The sequence below is a fragment of the Dermacentor albipictus genome, chromosome 2 (genome assembly GCF_038994185.2).
Source record: "Dermacentor albipictus isolate Rhodes 1998 colony chromosome 2, USDA_Dalb.pri_finalv2, whole genome shotgun sequence".
Lineage (NCBI taxonomy): Eukaryota > Metazoa > Arthropoda > Arachnida > Ixodida > Ixodidae > Dermacentor > Dermacentor albipictus.
Window position 1 is genome coordinate 199,516,093 of NC_091822.1, and position 17,130 is coordinate 199,533,222.

The 17,130-nt window shown below is 46.0% G+C and overlaps 1 protein-coding gene across 5 annotated transcripts in view; it reads right to left on the reverse strand.

Annotated features, from left to right (window-relative positions):
* The window catches only part of Vps11 (vacuolar protein sorting 11), a 152,533-nt gene that overhangs the window by 76,707 nt on the left and 58,696 nt on the right, over positions 1–17,130 (reverse strand). For all 5 annotated transcript variants that reach the window (XM_065435343.2, XM_065435341.2, XM_065435345.2 and 2 more), the window contains 2 exons: positions 16,314–16,392; positions 15,918–16,064 (listed from right to left, as the gene is read on the reverse strand). In XM_065435343.2, coding sequence (XP_065291415.1) covers positions 15,918–16,064; positions 16,314–16,392 — 226 coding nt within the window. The remainder of the gene's footprint in view (positions 1–15,917; positions 16,065–16,313; positions 16,393–17,130) is intronic.

The following is a 17,130-nucleotide window of genomic DNA, read 5'->3' on the forward strand; positions in this document are numbered from 1 at the left end:
TTCCTTGTTTCAAAACAGGGACCACAATGGCTTCCTTCCACGCAATTGGAAGGTACCCTGCATCCCAGATGGTGTTGAAAAGTGTGAGTAGTGTAACTTGCGTATCCGGGTGTAAATTTTTGAGCATTTCATACATGATTCGATCCGATCCTGGTGCGGAGCTCTTGCATGCGCTCAAGGCAGCTCTCAATTCAGCAATACCAAAAGGACGGTTGTAAGGCTCATTCTCTCGACCTTTTCTTGTTAATGGCTTACGTTCTTCTGTTTGTTTGGATTTGAGAAAGGATTGTGTATAATTTGTTTTACTTGAAACGCTCTCAAAATATTCCCCAAGTGAGTCTGCCTGGTCTTGCAGTGTATCGCCCTGTGTGTTTACCAGGGGGAGTGAATGTGTTTCCCGCCCTCTTATCCTATTAACTCTGTTCCAGGCTTTGGCCTCATCCTTAAAGGAGTTAATGCTCGATAAAAACTTGTGCCAGCTTTCTCTTCTGGCCTGCCGGCGGGTTCTCCTACCTTGGGATTTTATTTTTTTATAGTTGACAAGATTCTCTGCGGTGGGAGAAGCTCGCAGCAACCCCCACGCCTTGTTCTGATTCTTACGGGCGGTCCGACATTCACTGTTCCACCACGGTACACGTGGTTTGCATGCCAAACCACTTACTTCGGATATGCATCTTGATGCGGCATCTATTATGAATGCTGTAAGATAATCCACAGCAGCATCAATTTCTAAGGAAGACAGGTCAGCCCATGAGATCCTAGAGAGAGTTCGAAATTTCTGCCAGTCGGCTGTGTCTATCTTCCACCTTGGAGCTTGTGGAGGATATTTGTTTTCTTTAGATGTTCTTATCAGTATGGGGAAGTGGTCGCTCCCGTAAGGATTGTTCATAACTTCCCATACGAGTTCAGGCAGTATACATGGGGAAACTAGGCTGAGGTCAATTGATGAAAATGTTCTGTTGGCGAGAGAATAATATGTGGGTGCCTTCTTATTCAGGAGGCATGCACCAGAAGAGAATAGGAACTGTTCAACAAGACGACCTCGCGCATCTATACGAGAGTCACCCCACAGGCTGTTGTGCGCATTGAAATCCCCAAGTACAACGTAAGGTTCTGGCAATTCATCTATGAAGGACTGAAATTCATGTTTGCTCAGTTTGTAGTGTGGGGGTATATAAATTGAGCAAATAGTGATAAGTTTGTTTAGCAGAACAGCTCGCACTGCCACTGCTTCAAGGGGCGTTCGTAGCTGTAAAGGTTGACATGCTATACTTTTATGGGTGAGAATCGCCACACCACCCGATGATGCGACGGCATCATCGCGATCTTTGCGAAAAGTTATGTACTGTCGGAGAAAGTTTGTGTGTTTGGATTTTAAGTGTGTTTCCTGTAAACACAGCACTTTTGGATTGTGTTGGTGGAGGATTTCCTGCACATCATCAAGGTTTCTAAGAAGACCTCGGACATTCCACTGAATTATTTGTGTATCCATTTTTAAAGTAAGTTGGTGCTGTGTGTACGGAAACTGAAAGATGTCTTAGATTACAGAGCTCTTTCGAGGCCCTGTAATCGGGGTTTTGCCCTTTCTGGAGCGTTCGAGGGAGCCTCGCCGCTCCTTAGGCGCTTGGCGCGCCGTGAGGAAAGGTGTAGTGTCCATTGCCTCGTGTGAGGCGCCGGACACGTGCTCTTGCGAGCGAGAAGTTACTAGAGAGGGTCCCGCCTTGGAGGGCAAGACCCCTGCGCCCACCAGCCCGGAGGTCGATGAGGCTCCCTGAGGGATTTGGCTGCGCCGGCTGTTGCCAGCGCAGGAAGGGGCCGGGGAGGCCGGGGCAACCTCGGCTGCGCCAACCTTCGGGGTCGATGATCCCTCATTCAGGGTTGACGGAGCAGCGCTAGCTGCAACCGCCGTGGGGGCAGATGGCGTAGCTGCCGACTCACTGCCTGTGGGTCGGACAGCCGCCGGAGGCCGTTGTGACGCTGCCCCCTGACGCGCCACTTCGGCAAAGCTTTTCTTTGGCAAGTATGCTACCCGCCTGCGTGCCTCTTTGAATGATATGTTTTCCTTACTTTGATTGTGACTATGTCTTTCTCTTTTTTCCAGGACGGGCACGACCGCGAGTATGCGGCGTGCTCGCCTTCACAGTTTACACAATGGAGAGTGTTCACGCAAGCTTCAGAAGTATGTTCATGTGCACTGCACTTCGCACAGGTTTGACGGCCTCGGCAGCTCTGCGAACTGTGACCGAAGCGTTGGCATTTGAAACATCTAAGCGGATTTGGCACATATGGCCTAACACGGAGCTTGATGTACCCGGCCTCTACAGACTCGGGCAGAATACTTGAGCCGAAAGTCAATATAAGGTGTTTGGTCTTGATTTCTTTGCTGTCACGCCTGATCTTAATTCTTTTAACATTGATAACGTTCTGGTCACTGAAGCCCTCCAAGAGTTCATCCTCCGTGAGCTCCAGCAAGTCATCGTCCGAGACAACACCGCGGCTTGTGTTCATGGTACGGTGCGGGGTTACTGTTATTTGGGTCTCGCCAAATGCGACAAGTTTCGGCAGCTTTTCATACTGCTTCTGGTTTTGGAGCTCCAAAAGGAGATCGCCACTTGACATTCTCGACACCTTATATCCTGTACCGAAAACTTCGGTCAAAGACTTGGAAACAAGGAACGGTGAAATGGATCGCACTAGTTTGTCTGGCTTTTCTGAGTGAATGACGTGGAATCGAGGAAAGTTGTGGACTTGTCGTCCGAAAAATTGAAAGAGGTCTTCGGTGCGCCCTCGTTTCTGAGGGCGATCAGGAAGATTGGGGAAAGAGGTTTCCATGAAAATGTATAAAAATTCGGCAACAGCGCCGACCACCCACCACGGAGCCCAACGAGGGGACGCGGCAGAGCTTGCATACAAGTCTGCACGACGCCAGCCGTACGCCGCCACTATAACCAAATATGGTGTACCCAAGGTTGGATAACCACACAGGGTTAACCCTTGCCGCCGAGGAGAATGAAGTAAATGGAAGAGAGAAGAAGACAGGAAAGATAAAAAGTAAGAGATAAAGACAAAGATTTGAGGCCAAAGGGGTGTGTTGCCTCCGCCGGGGGGCCTTAAAGGTCCAAACACCCAGCATCGGCTCAACCCCCAGGATCCCCTTTTCCCCAGACACGGCTAAGCCGCGCACGGCTACACGCGGGAGGGTCCAACCCTCGTGTGCTCGGGTCCGTGGTGTCGCCACACACCAAACGCCTGCTGACGCAGACGCCCCTGCGGGGTAGGTATAGCTTTCATTGATTACGAGAAAGCGTTTGATTCTGTCGAAACCTCAGCAGTGATGGAGGCATTACGGAATCGGGGTGTAGACGAGCCGTATGTAAAAATACTGAAAGATATCTATAGCAGCTCTAAAGCCACCGTAGTCCTCCATAAAGAAAGCAACAAAATCCCAATAAAGAAAGGTGTCAGGCAGGGAGATACGATCTCTCCAATGCTATTCACAGCGTGTTTACAGGAGGTATTCAGAGACCTGGATTGGGAAGAATTGGGGATAAAAGTTAATGGAGAATACCTTAGTAACTTGCGATTCGCTGATGATATTGCCTTGCTTAGTAACTCAGGGTAGCAATTGCAATGCATGCTCACTGACCTGGAGAGGCAAAGCAGAAGAGTGGGTCTAAAAATTAGTCTGCAGAAAACTAAAGTAATGTTTAACAGTCTCACAAGCAAACAGCAATTTGCAATAGGTAGCGAGGCACTGCAAGTGGTAAGGGAATACATCTACTTAGGGCAGGTAGTGACGGCGGATCTGGATCATGAGACGGAAATAACTAGAAGAATAAAAATGGGCTGGGGTGCGTTTGGCAGGCATTCTCAGATCATGAACAGCAGGTTGCCATTATCCCTCAAGAGAAAAGTGTATAATAGATGTGTCTTACCAGTACTCACCTATGGGGCAGAAACATGGAGGCTTACGAAAAGGGTTCTACTTAAATTGAGGACGACGCAACGAGCTATGGAAAGAAGAATGTTGGGTGTAATGTTAAGGGATAAGAAAAGAGCAGATTGGGTGAGGGAACAAACGCGTGTTAATGACATCTTAGTTGAAATCAAGAAAAAGAAATGGGCATGGGCAGGACATGTAATGAGGAGGGAAGATAACCGATGGTCATTAAGGGTTACGGACTGGATTCCAAGGGAAGGGAAGCGTAGCAGGGGGCGGCAGAAAGTTAGGTGGGTGGATGAGGTTAAGAAGTTTGCAGGGACGACATGGCCACAATTAGTACATGACCGGGGTTGTTGGAGAAGTATGGGAGAGGCCTTTGCCCCGCAGTGGGCGTAACCAGACTGATGATGATGATGATGATGATGATGATGATGATGATGATGATGACGACGATGATGATGTCGTACTCTTGTAAGCGCAGGATCCAACGGGCTAGTCTGCCTCAAGGATCTTTGAGGTTGGCAAGCCAGCACAGGGCGTGGTGATCGCTGACAGCCTTAAAGGGTCTAACATACAAGTAGGGTCGGAATTTACCAATGGCCCACACAACCGCTAAGCATTCGTTTTCAGTGGTTGAGTAGTTCTCAGCCTTGGTGAGACTGCGGCTTGCATAAGCAATGGGGCGTTCCGCACCAGCTTGCTACTGCACAAGAACTGCACCGAGACCCATATAACTGGCGTCAGTATGGATTTCAGTGTCAGCGTCTTCGTTGAAATGAGCAAGTATCGGGGCCGCTTGCAAACGCTGGCGCAATTCATTGAACGACTGCTGCTGCTCATCTGCCCAAATGAAAGGCACATCGTCGCGTGTAAGCCGTGTCAGAGGCTCAGCAATTCTCGAGCATCCCTCGACAAAGCGCCTATAATATGCGCACAAACCAAGGAAGCATTGGACAGCCTCGTCTGTGGGTGGCGAAAACTCGGCAACGGCAGTTAACTCGTCGGGGTCTGGTCGGACACCTTTAGGACCAAGGACATGGCCAAGGAAGTTGAGCTCTTGGAACCCGAAGTAGCACTTTTCAGGCTTGATGGTGAGGCAGGCAGTACGGATCGCAGCGAGGACACTCTCGAGACGTGCGAGATGTTCGTCAAATGCGCTCGAGAACACGACGATGTCGTCCAAGTATACGAGGGAGGTTTGCCATTTGAGTTCAGCAAGCATGGTATCCATCATCCGCTGAAAAATGGCAGGTGCGGAACAGAGACCGAAGGGGAGAACTTTGAACTCGTAAAGCTCGTCAGGTGTCACAAACGCTGCTTTTTTACAATCCTGTTCATCAACTTCGATTTGCCAATACTCTGATTTCAATACTCTGAGTTCAATTTCCTGTAATCTACACAGAACCGTAGTGTGTTATCTTTCTGACTAACACTACAGGGGAGGCCCACGGGCCTGTGTATGGCTGGATCTTGTCGTCTTGGAGCATCTCTTTCACCTGATGCTTGATCGCTTCCCTTTCCAGTGGAGACACTCTGTAAGGATGCTGACGAACAGGACGTGCGGACTCGGCCGTAATAATGCAGTGCTTTGTGATGGACGTGCGCCATACTTTGGGCGACATTGAAAAACAGTCCGCAAATTCATTCACGAGACTCAGTAGATGGTCTTTCTGATGGTCTGGCAGAGCAGCGTTAACATGAATCCGTTCCTTTAGGCTGGGTAACTCAGATTGCTGAGACGATGCGATTTCCAATGTGGTAATGTCAGTGAGATCAATGATTTCGTGAAGAAATGCGATTGTCATTCCTCGCGGTACATGCCGATACTCGTTGCTAAAGTTTGTTAGCAAAACGACTGAACATTTGTTTCGCACCTGAAGAAGCCCTCTGGCTATGCAAATGTGGCGCTCAAGAAGCAGGAGGACGTTGGCCTCAGCAATTCCTTCGGCGTCATCTTCCATGTCGCATCGGACAAGGGTAAGCACGTTGCTCTTGGGTGGCAATGTGATGTGATCGGCAGCTACGCGAAGCGCGATATCACTGTCGTTGTCACTACTGTTCGCTATGGCTTGCGTAGTAGTGAAGCTAACTCTGGACTCTTGCAGGTCGATGATGGCACCGTTTGCCTGAAGGAAATCCATGCCGAGTATAAGGTCATTTGAACATTCAGGAAGAATGACGAAGTCGCCGATGTACGTGAAGCCCCGAATGTTGACTCGTGCCGTGCACTGGCCCATTGGAGTTATGAGGTGTCCTCCTGCAGTACGAATTTGAGTTCCGGTCCATTGCGTCTAAACTTTGTTCAGTGTGCGCGCGAGATTCTGGCTCATAACAGACGTGTCCGCACCTGTGTCAATTAGCGCCGTGACTTCATAGTTATCTATGGTAACTGGTACGTCGCAAGGTACTGACACCGAACTACACTGCTTTCTCTGCGTCTCAATTACGTCATTTCGCGGTCGTCGTAATGGAGGATCTTCAGCGTTCGCAAAGTCAGCAACCTCACCTCCGCAGGTCGCTGGACTCTGTTTTCCCGGGAGGAGGGCTGGGTGAGTGACGCCTTGTTGCGCTCGGCGTGAAGACGAGGCTGGAAGACCTGTATCGGGCAGGTGACGGTGACCGGGGGTCACGGAATCGTGGGCCAAACGAGCTCCTGGCGTCTGCGAGGTAGGCTTCAATCTCGAGGGGGCGTTCGCCATTGCGTGGGCAAGGCGCATTCAGTGAAAATCCACAGAGCCCAGCTCGGCTCGGGTCTCCTGTCTGCAGTGCGCCATACATTGCTCTTGCGGGGTGGTCGTGTTTCAACCATGAATGGCGTGCGGCGAGTCCAGAAGTCGGCAGTTGCTTGTTCAACGGCGCTCACACCATGAAAGTCCGGGACATCACACGCATTGTGAAAAGTCGGAGACAACGAACTTCGCACAGCTTCCGCATACGACATGCAAGGCCGTGGCTGCGGTACCTCGTGCTGTGGTGCCCCGCTTCGCTCCGGGACTTGTACTGCCTGCCTGATTTCTGCCCGGACGACCTCAGCCAGAGTGAGTCGCAGTACCGATACCGGAGCCACCTGAAGCTTTTGGAGCTTCTCTCGGACAACAAGCCTAATGAGCTCCGGCAAGGCGTCGGTGTTGTCCAAGGGTACAGCGAGAGGCTCACGCGATAGGGTCGACACGTCGCAGTTGTACTGCCTTGTTCGTTGCTGCAGTGCCTTTTCCATTGATTGGCTTCCGCGAGAAACTCTGCGACGGTCTTTGGTGGGTTGCGTATTAGGCCACCGAATAACTCTTGCTTGACACCACGCATCAGGTTCCAGACCTTCTTTTCTTCCGGCATGGATGGATCCGCGCGTCAGAAAAGTCGGCACATATCTTCGACAAACAATGCGACGCTTTCGTTCAGCCGCTGTACTCTCGCCTGAATTGCAGATTCAGCTCGCTCCTCGCGATCGAGGCTGGTGTATGTGCTGATTAGCTAGCATTGGAATACGTCCCATGTCGATAAGGCCGCCTCACTTATTTCATATACCTCACAGGCTCCAGAAGGAGTATTGCATGAGGGGGGCGGTACAGATAACAAATGCGGAGCAAAAACATAGCTTTTGTTACATAAGTATGAACAAAACAAGAATCAAATAATAAACAAAGAACGCGAAGTAAACAAAGATAAAAAGCAAGGAAGGTAAACGAACAGGTGTTAGCTTTTCAGTATACAGTAAAGCAAACAACCTTAGAACAAATGCTTACATAAATAAATAACAATGAAGTTAAAAGTAACAAAACTGAACAGATACTTGTTTTTGGCTAAGTACTAGCCAAATATGCAGTGATTTTTTGTCTGAAGGTTAATGGGTCATTAATGTCAGCGAGGTTATCAGGAAGACCATTCCACAGTGCAATCGCACGTGGCAAAGCTGAGCAGTTGAATGCATTGGTGTGACCGAAGATGCGTTGGAAACTGCGATGATTATGCAGGCGTCTAGATGTGCGGGAGGGACGAACGAGTGGTAAAGTAGATGGGTGTACATTATGCATGATTTTGTGAAGAAGACAAAGTAATGCTATATTCCTGCGCGATTCCAAAGATGAAAGCGACAACGACAGCTTGATGTTAGTTACGCTCGAAAATGGGCTATAATCTCTGGCAATGAAACATGCAGCACGGTTTTGGATCGACTCGAGAAGATGGATTAGACATGCCTGATGAGGTGACCATATAGAAGCTGCGAATTCGAGCTGCGGTTGCACTAATGTTTGGTCGGCTATCTTTCTTGTGAGGGAAGAAGCGCTGCGAAGGTTACGTTTTAAATATGTGAGAGTGCGCAATGCTTTAGCCGTTATTTTCTCAATGTGGGATGACCATGAAAGGCTAGGTGTTAGAATATTTCCAAGGTACTTGTATGAAGACGTGCGAGCGACTATACTATTGTCAAGTGAGTAACTGAAAATGGAGCAGGACTTTTTACGTGTAAATGTCATCAATTTGCATTTGTTAGTGTTTAGAGTCATTTGCCAATCCAAACACCAGTTAGTGACACAATGAAGATCACGTTGAAGAGCAATATGATCAGCGGGGGAGCGGATTTGACGGTAGATAACGCAGTCATCTGCAAATAGTCGAACACTGGATGTAATGTTTAATGGCAAGTCATTGATGAAAATCAGGAAAAGTAAGGGTCCAAGGACACTTCGCTGAGGTACGCCTGATGTTACGTTACTGAAAGGGGAAGAGTACTGGTCAATGACAGTGGACTGCTTTCGAAAAGACAAAAAGTTTCTTATCCAAGAAATTGTTAGTTCGTCAAGGTTTAAGCATGAGAGTTTAGAAATGAGGCAACAGTGAGCTACGCGATCAAATGCTTTAGAGAAGTCGATGAATATTGAGTCAGTCTGAGCATTGTCGTCCATATTTTGAAAAAGATCCGTAGTGAATTCAATTAGTTGTGTCTCACATGAAAGGCCTTTTCTGAATCCATGCTGATGTTTAAAGAAGAAGTTATTACGTTCTAAGTGATGAACGACATTAGTAAAAATGATGTGTTTGAGTAACTTGCAGGGAACGCTGGTTAGTGATATTGGACGGTAATTACTCACATTGCTCTTGTCACCTGACTTGAAAATGGGTATGATTTTGCCAACTTTCCAATCATTCAATAGCTCCTTTGTTGACAGTGACTGCTGAAATGTATGACTAAGGATTGTACTGGAAGGGACTACTGTATTCTTTAGGATTTTCGTGTTGATGCCATCAAATCCGGAACTACTCGATAATTTGAGATTGTTAATCAAAGTAGCGATTCCAGCGGCTGTTACGGTAATAGGAGTCATATATTGGTAATCAGAGTCTGCCATCTTTGGCATATTGGAATGGTCTTCCTTTGTGAACGTGGAAAGAAAGTAGTCGTTAAATACAGATGCGCAGCGCTCTCGCGGTATGGGAAGACCAGTGCTATCCACGAGTGTGGGAGTGTCAGTGCTGTTTGAAGGAGATATCGTTTTCCAGAATGTCTTAAGATTATTTTTATCAGTGACTGAAGGTCATCAAAAAAGAATTTATGCTTTGCACGACGAAGGGAACTGCAGTAGGCTTTTTCGCAGGCTTTATGTTTATTCCACGAACCTAACGTGTTGACACTTTTGGCTACCCTGTATAAACGTTTCTTTCTGTTTTTTAACGCATTCAAAGTTTTATTAAACCATGGTTTGGAGCAGTTGGTGCGAAATGAGATCTGAGGTATGTATTTATTTGCTAAACCTAGTAGTTGTTCTTTAAACAGGCACCAATTTTTGTTGACTGATCGTTGAGAAAATGTTGCGATAAATCTAGATGAAAAGCTTTGTAAATCTCGGTTAATGGCATTATAGTCTGCTCTTTTATAGTCAAATATTCGTTTTGTTGTTAGATTACGTGTACATGAAGGTGTGCGAACTGTAAATTCTAATAACAAGTGGTCACTGAACCCATCAGTGATTAAAATGGTGCTAACTCTATTAGGTGCTGTTGTTAGAACAAGGTCTAAGACGTTAGTAATGCGCGTTGGTTGGAGGACTAGTTGCTCAAAAGAAAAATCAAGGTTGAGCTGGACAAAATCATTAGATGCATGCGAATTGCCTCTTAAGTTAGGCCAATCTATGTCCAGGAAATTAAAATCGCCAAGAATGAATATATCAGCTTTAGGGAATTTAGAACGAACAGCAGTAAGGTTCTCACGCAAGTTAGAAATGAAGTTATCAGTGCTGTCAGGAGGCCTGTAACACACTCCGTAAAGTGACTTTGATAGTATGTTACACAAACCCACACTATCTCAATAGCGAAGGGTATCGGTACTATAAACAAAGTGATGTGCTTCTTTATTGCCAGCAAGACACCACCTCCTCTTCGATTATGTCTGTCTCGGTGATAAATGACATAGTCTTCCGTATCAGGAAAAACTTCGCTGTCATTCACGCCGCCACAGAGCCAAGTTTCCGTTAGTGCCAAAATATCACAGTTACTATTTTCCAAGTACGATACGATTTCGGTGCGTTTAGAAATTATACTACGAATGTTAGTAAATGATAAAGCTAGGTACGAAGGCTCGATGTGTGTATATTGTGCCGCAGAGGGGTTGTCAGACGCAAATGTTATCGGAGTGAAGTTCTAGCTATCGCGAAATTGGTACCACGGTATCGGATAGCGAGTCACACCTGTAAGTAGTGTTATCTACTCGCAGTTTGTCGAGGGTTAATTTCAATGGTACGCCCTTAGTTTTCGCGAAGGCAATGAGCTTGCTTCGGGCGATGCGTGTTTGGAGGGAAAAATCTTCGCGAACAGCGAATTCCGTGCCTTTGAATTTATAGCCATTTTCTATTATGCTTTGTTTATCTTTAAAAAACGCAAATTTAGCAATTATTGGCCTGTTCTTCTCTCTGTTGAACTGGCCAAGGCGGTGTGCGCGTTCTATTTTGGTGGGTTCGATGGTGATGCCAAGGTGTTCACTGCACAAGTTGATAACCTTAGATTCAGATGATGGCCATGATTCGTTTCGATCATCAGGGATGCCAAAGAAGAGTAAATTACACCGCCGAAGTCTGTTTTCGGCATCCTCGCAATGCATCTCTATTGTTTTAAGCTGCCTCGAGATAGCATGGGATTCTTCAGGAGACTCGGGTGATGACCTATTGCCAAAACTTTTAATCGATTCGAGATCACCCTCAACAGTCTGAAGCCTAACGGATAACTGTTTCAGTTGACCGTCGACAGATGCCTGCCAACTTTTATGGGCTCGCAGGTCATTTCGAATTTCATCTTGACCGGTTTCGATACGTTGCAACGATTCCAAAATGGTAGCTAGGTCAACAGGACCAAGATTTGATTCGACGCCTCCAGAAAGAAGTAAGCGCACCCGACATATGAACAAGCACAACAAGTTCTTACAGCGTTTGATAGAAAGTGGCAGCTCACTGGGGCACGACACCACAAAAAGACAGCGATTCTCAAACCATGTCCACGCGTAGTCCTCGAGGGCAAAGTAGGCGTTGCGTAGCTTGCGCTCTGGAGTCCAGCCATTGAATTCTGCGACATGCTCAAAGTGATCGAGCCAGTCCTCAACATCCTCGAAAGTGTCCCCATGGAAGGATGTGGGGATTCGTGGCTGGTTAAGGACGACCTCGGTCGGTACCGTTGAGGAAGAAGACGGAACTGATGTACTCATCTTTCCGACTCGATTGGCTAGAGGCTTGTGCTCAGGCGGCAGTCCCTGAAGTCGACTGCTTGTCTTTACGTGAACAGGAGTCAGCTCGACCGGACTTCGTACTGGGCTTGTAGACGGCGTTCGATCTAGGCGTGGTAGCATGTACCCAGCACCTCCACCGGAAAAATGTAACATAGATTGAAGATGAGTCTTACAAAATATACGCTTCTCTTTAATGGTGGGCCAGAAGAAGAGCGTGAAGTGTACGCGCTTTGTGGTCTTCCAAGGTGCCAGCCGTTGCGCGCTTCGTCCCACGGTGCGGGAGCCCCACAGCATTGTGTCAATATATATATATATATATATATATATATATATATATATATATATATATATATATATATATATATATATATACGCTGTAAATATTTTTCCCCGTAATAATATATCTAAGTGGGTTCGACTCCCACCAAAGGTTGTGGGTTCAAGTGCCCTAATTAACTTCATCTTAATTAACTATGTCTTAATTCTCTTCACCTTATTTAACAACGAAGTTTGGGGGTTCGACTCCTAACAGAGGTCGTGGGTTCAACTCTCAACTTTCACAATGTCAATTGGAATTCAATTTGGAGATACGGCCAGTTCAACCATACCTCCAAGTGGATTTGACTCCCATCAAAGGCTGTGGGTTCAATAAAAGGTTAACTGCTGTCACAACAAGCTCTGAAGGTACCATAGTAGTGGCTAAGAATAACTTTCCAAAATTCTTGGGAAAGGTTACGGCAGTCGTTTTCTGATTTGGTGAACAGCACTGTGTAACCACTTGAAAAGGCAAAAAGGATAATTTTGAATGTGTCCATAGGATTTGTCAAGCAGGGGAACCTTGAAAGAATAGAATACATTACAGTCAAAACCACTTATAACAATATTCACGTGCCACGAAAATTCCACTGTTATAACCGAAAATTGTTATGACCGGGTTGCATGAAAAAATCTAAATATGGGGATCACAGACTTGATGCAAGAAAACTATAATGGTGGGGAGGCCAGTGCCTCTCTCCCCACCTTCCTCCATCCGGCTGCTGATTGTGTTCACTCGTCTAACTCCTTCCTGGGCGCTCCGATTGCGTATAACAAGCCGTGGCTGTCAGCGTTAGAGACTGGCACTGCTAAACAACTGCAACGAAGAGTCACGAGTGGCAAGCGACATGCAAGCACCGCCGAGGCATTGCTTTGGCCGCTCCAAAAGAGGCCTTTTAAAAATTGCGAGAAAGCTGCCCCGGCAGCCTGTCAGCTTGAGAAATCCAGAAGGAATGCTGAGGCGAGATCGCCACAAGCATTTCGCCATGTACTTCTCATTAGTTTGCATGAGAAAAACCCTATGTCTATCAGCCTTGCATGCTTTACGCAAAGCTTGCCGACATCCTTTTCCAAGGCATCCATGCGCTTCACATTGTGCAGTGGAAGGTTCCTTGCAAAAACGAAGACCCGGAGGAACTGAATCATCTGCCGGGCCTCCTGTGAGGACAACGTTGAGGCAGCCTACCCTACCGTGTCATCACGGCTGTCGTCGCCATCGCTATCTGATGCAAACACTTTCGCAACAATTGCCTTATTGGTTAGAAGCACTTAGTTTCCAAACCTATAGCCGTGCGCTTTGTTTTTATCAGCAACATTGTGCATTACCAATGATCATCGGGCGCACCAGCCATCTTCCGTTTCGGCGGCAAGTCAAACCAACTGTTGGTCAAACAAGGCTGAGAAACCGCGTGGCCAGGAACGATTTGCACACAACCAACAAAGACAAACGCGAGTGATTAAGCTGTTTGCAGAACTGCACTGAAGGAGGAGCGAACGACAACATGCGAGCAATCTGCGACCAGCATAGTTGGCACAGTCTATTTGTGTTTCGAAGGGTGGGGCAGCTTAGAGCTATGGGTGCAGCCTGTTCGTATTGAAGGGGTGGAAGGGCGACGGGAGAGAGGCACGCGGAGATGGCTGGAAAATGAGTGTGCGGCGGATGTTGACGCAGCAGCATATCATGAAGGGCTCAAATTTCTCGTTTTCTTTTTTTTTTCTTTTCAAGGATTTCGCATTTCACTACCTTTTGGCTCAGACACCCAACAGCCACACTTCATAGTTATAAATGATAATGCGGCATCAGGGCATTGTAGTAAGCAGGTTGTTTCACCACGGAAAACATAGAAAGGCTGGTGGTGCAGCAGCTTCGCATTGTTATAACCAATACATTGTTAAAACCGGTATCATTATAAGTGGGTTCGACTGTATGTGCCTTGTATCGTGAAAGTCATGGGTCAGCCTGCAATCTGAAAACATTCTAAGTGTCGTTTTGGCAACAAGGCTGCAAAAACACACCAGTAGAAAGCTTTTCTTTATTCTTTTTTTTTTAATAGCAATTATATGCACACTCAAAGCATATTCCCACCATTGGCACTGCGGCAGCCACCATGCTGTCATCATATCGATGGTGCATGCATTGCCCGTATGTGGAGAGTTAGGATAACTCCGAAGTTGCAAAAGCCAAACAGTGCATTTAGCTGCAAAAACAACGAAGCCAACTGGACCCACCAATACACTCAAGTCAATTGACTTTGCAGCGGAGTCAGGACAGTGTTTTGCTTTTCCACTGCTGGCGTGAGCATAGTGCATACAAGCATTAGCGCTACTGCTGTGCAGCTGTGCGCATACTATACATGATGCCTGCACTGGTTAGAGTGGAAAGATACAGTGAATGTCATGCTGAACTATCTTGGGCAATGACATTTGCTGACAATGTTTCGTTGGTTTCATCTCATGCACTACGGAGTTACGATGCCAGCAACACCACGGCCGACATTCCTCATCACGCCACCCTTGCAAAGCACCTGGTATCTGCCAGGGCACCATTTCTTTTGCCCAGCAGCACTTGCCTCATTTTCTGCGTTCCACTGATGTGTCACCACCGTGCGTTGTTCAATGCAGACTAAGGAGCTTCAGTGCAGCACCAAACTTTGTTATTGTTTTTAGTAATTCGTTCTTTGAATGAAACTGACTTTTTTTTTTGCTATAAGCAGCATGCAAAGTTTATTACTGGAATGTGTTTAAGCCCTGCAAAGCTGCTGCAAAAAAACAAGCTATCTGTTTGCTGGCAGTTCCTTCCAACAGTGTTATTGCCACAGCACTCCGAGACTGACTAATGCAAGGCCTATAAAATCTGAACACAGCTACGGTCCTTTACCGCAACATAAAAGCAGTGCTAAACAGCTAAGCTATGAGAATGTTGAAACTCTGAAAAAGAACTACGCTAAGCTCACCGAGTAGGACAACTGAATAAAGAGCTTCGAAAACTCTGGGTTATCTTCGACGGAACTTGCAAAAATCCCCTGCTACAGTTCGTAAATCAGCATATCAGACTTTTGTTCGCCCACAGTTAGAATTTGCGTCATCAGTATGGTCACCACATGAAAATTATTTAGTTGATATGCTAGAAAAAATTCAGAACAGGGCATTGCGCTTCATCACAAGTAACTACGACAGAACTTGCAGCGTGACCAAGATTAAAGCAGACATTTCGCTCCAGCCACTTGAAACTCGTTGCATAATAAGTCTTCTTTGCCTTTTCCATAGATACGTCCATGGTAATCAACCTCATGTGTTGCCGCTTGAAGTACCAGCGCGCACGTCACGTCGCCTTAACAATAGCCATAGTTTCATGTGCATATTCGGCAATACACTGTCATTTAACGCATCAGCACTGGCACGTGTCATAACCGTATAGAACAGTCTTCCTGATAACATTGCGAGCATAACAAATCGTGACGCTTTTCGCGAAGAATTGCAAAGTTTTCTGTAGAAACATTGTATAAGGAGGTTATTGACCTGCTTTCCTTCCCTGTTTTTCACACTTGTATTTTTGTATTTTTGTGTGCATGAGTATATTATTGTGTTTACGCTCTCTAAAGCTTAGCCCTAGACAAACATTTATTGAACTTCGCTTTACTTATCTTGTGAATGCCTGTATTGATATTTCTATTGCTTACTCCTGTACTGCTTTACTTATCCTGTGGATGCCTGTATTGATATTTATATTGTTTACTCCTGTTGAAACACTTTGTGTCCCCCCTTACCTAATGTCCTTAAATGGGCCTGTAAGGTATTTTAAATAAATAAATAAATAATTGGGCAGTATGCAGACCTAGTCTGTGCATGCCACCATTCCTATAACGATGGAAGTGCCATTACAGCACCAATTTTGCTTCAGTTTGCATGGAACTATGCTGAAGAGGCTTGAGACAAAATAAGAGTCACCATGATGAAGTTGGTGAGCTTGTCATCCTCTTCAAGTTTGGTGTAGCAGTTGAGAAGGAGTGTGGTGTGATCCTCATTGGCAAAACCTCGCCGGTGCAGCTCTTGCAGGTACTCAGTCAAGTTACCAATGCGCTGAGCATCCAGGAACTGTAAAGGGTCAAATAGCAGAAAGCAGTCAGAATCAATATTAGTACGCAAGGATGTGGATTTCATATTGATTTTCTGGGTACTCAAGCGCAACTGATGCCAACACCCAGGCCATTTTCGTACATTTTAGAATTGCATGCTATGGTGAAGACATCATCTTCTGCTTAAAGACAGAAAGAGGCACCCTTCATGCCAATGCATAAACTGTATGTATTTTTAGTTCTGTGCACTTGAAAATGACAGCCTCACCTTGCGAATGACATACGAGGCTTCCAGCTTGCCCACGGTGCGTATATATTGCTGCACAGCCCCTTCATAGTCACCCTTGCTGCAGGATAAATTGATAAATTTTGCAGATAAGTGGCTACAACAGTAAGACCCACCAAAACCACTAAATAACATCATGCTGTAGGAGTTTCTGGTAGTTCACAAAGGTGAGAAAGCGAAGATAACTTTTTTCAAAGTGTGCATAACTTTTCATGTGGGCCACTATTTCAGCCTCCACCAGTGCACCTGTAGCACTGCTCTAACACAGAGTTTCAAGAAATTTTTTGAGTCAGTAATTGACATTTCAGAAGCACATGTTCACATGAAGTGTTGATTTTAATTATACAGCTAAACCTTGGTATAATGTAGTCAGTAAAATATGCCATTTGCTTTTTTATCTCAAAATTTCATCATATTGAAATTCGACCTTTTATATAAATAAGTACAGTCATTGATGAATTTTTCTTACACGGAAGATGCCGCAAAATTTTTCTAATTATCAGGCAATCGGGAAAAGCAAATATGAATAAGAAAAAAATTCATTTTGTTAAATTTGAGAGTCGGCAACAAAAGATATGAATTCATGCCATGTCAAGGATATCTTCACATTGGCAGCACGAAGCGAGGCCATCCACATTTTCGCGTCCACTCCACTTCCGTGGCTGATAGTTTTCACCGGCAGTGAGACAATGCTATTATGAAAAGTACCGGCAGCAGGAAGCGAATACTTCATCTGCATCTCGCTTCAATGCATCTGCGAAGCTTGGGTCGCGAAGCTTGAGACAATGCTATTATGAAA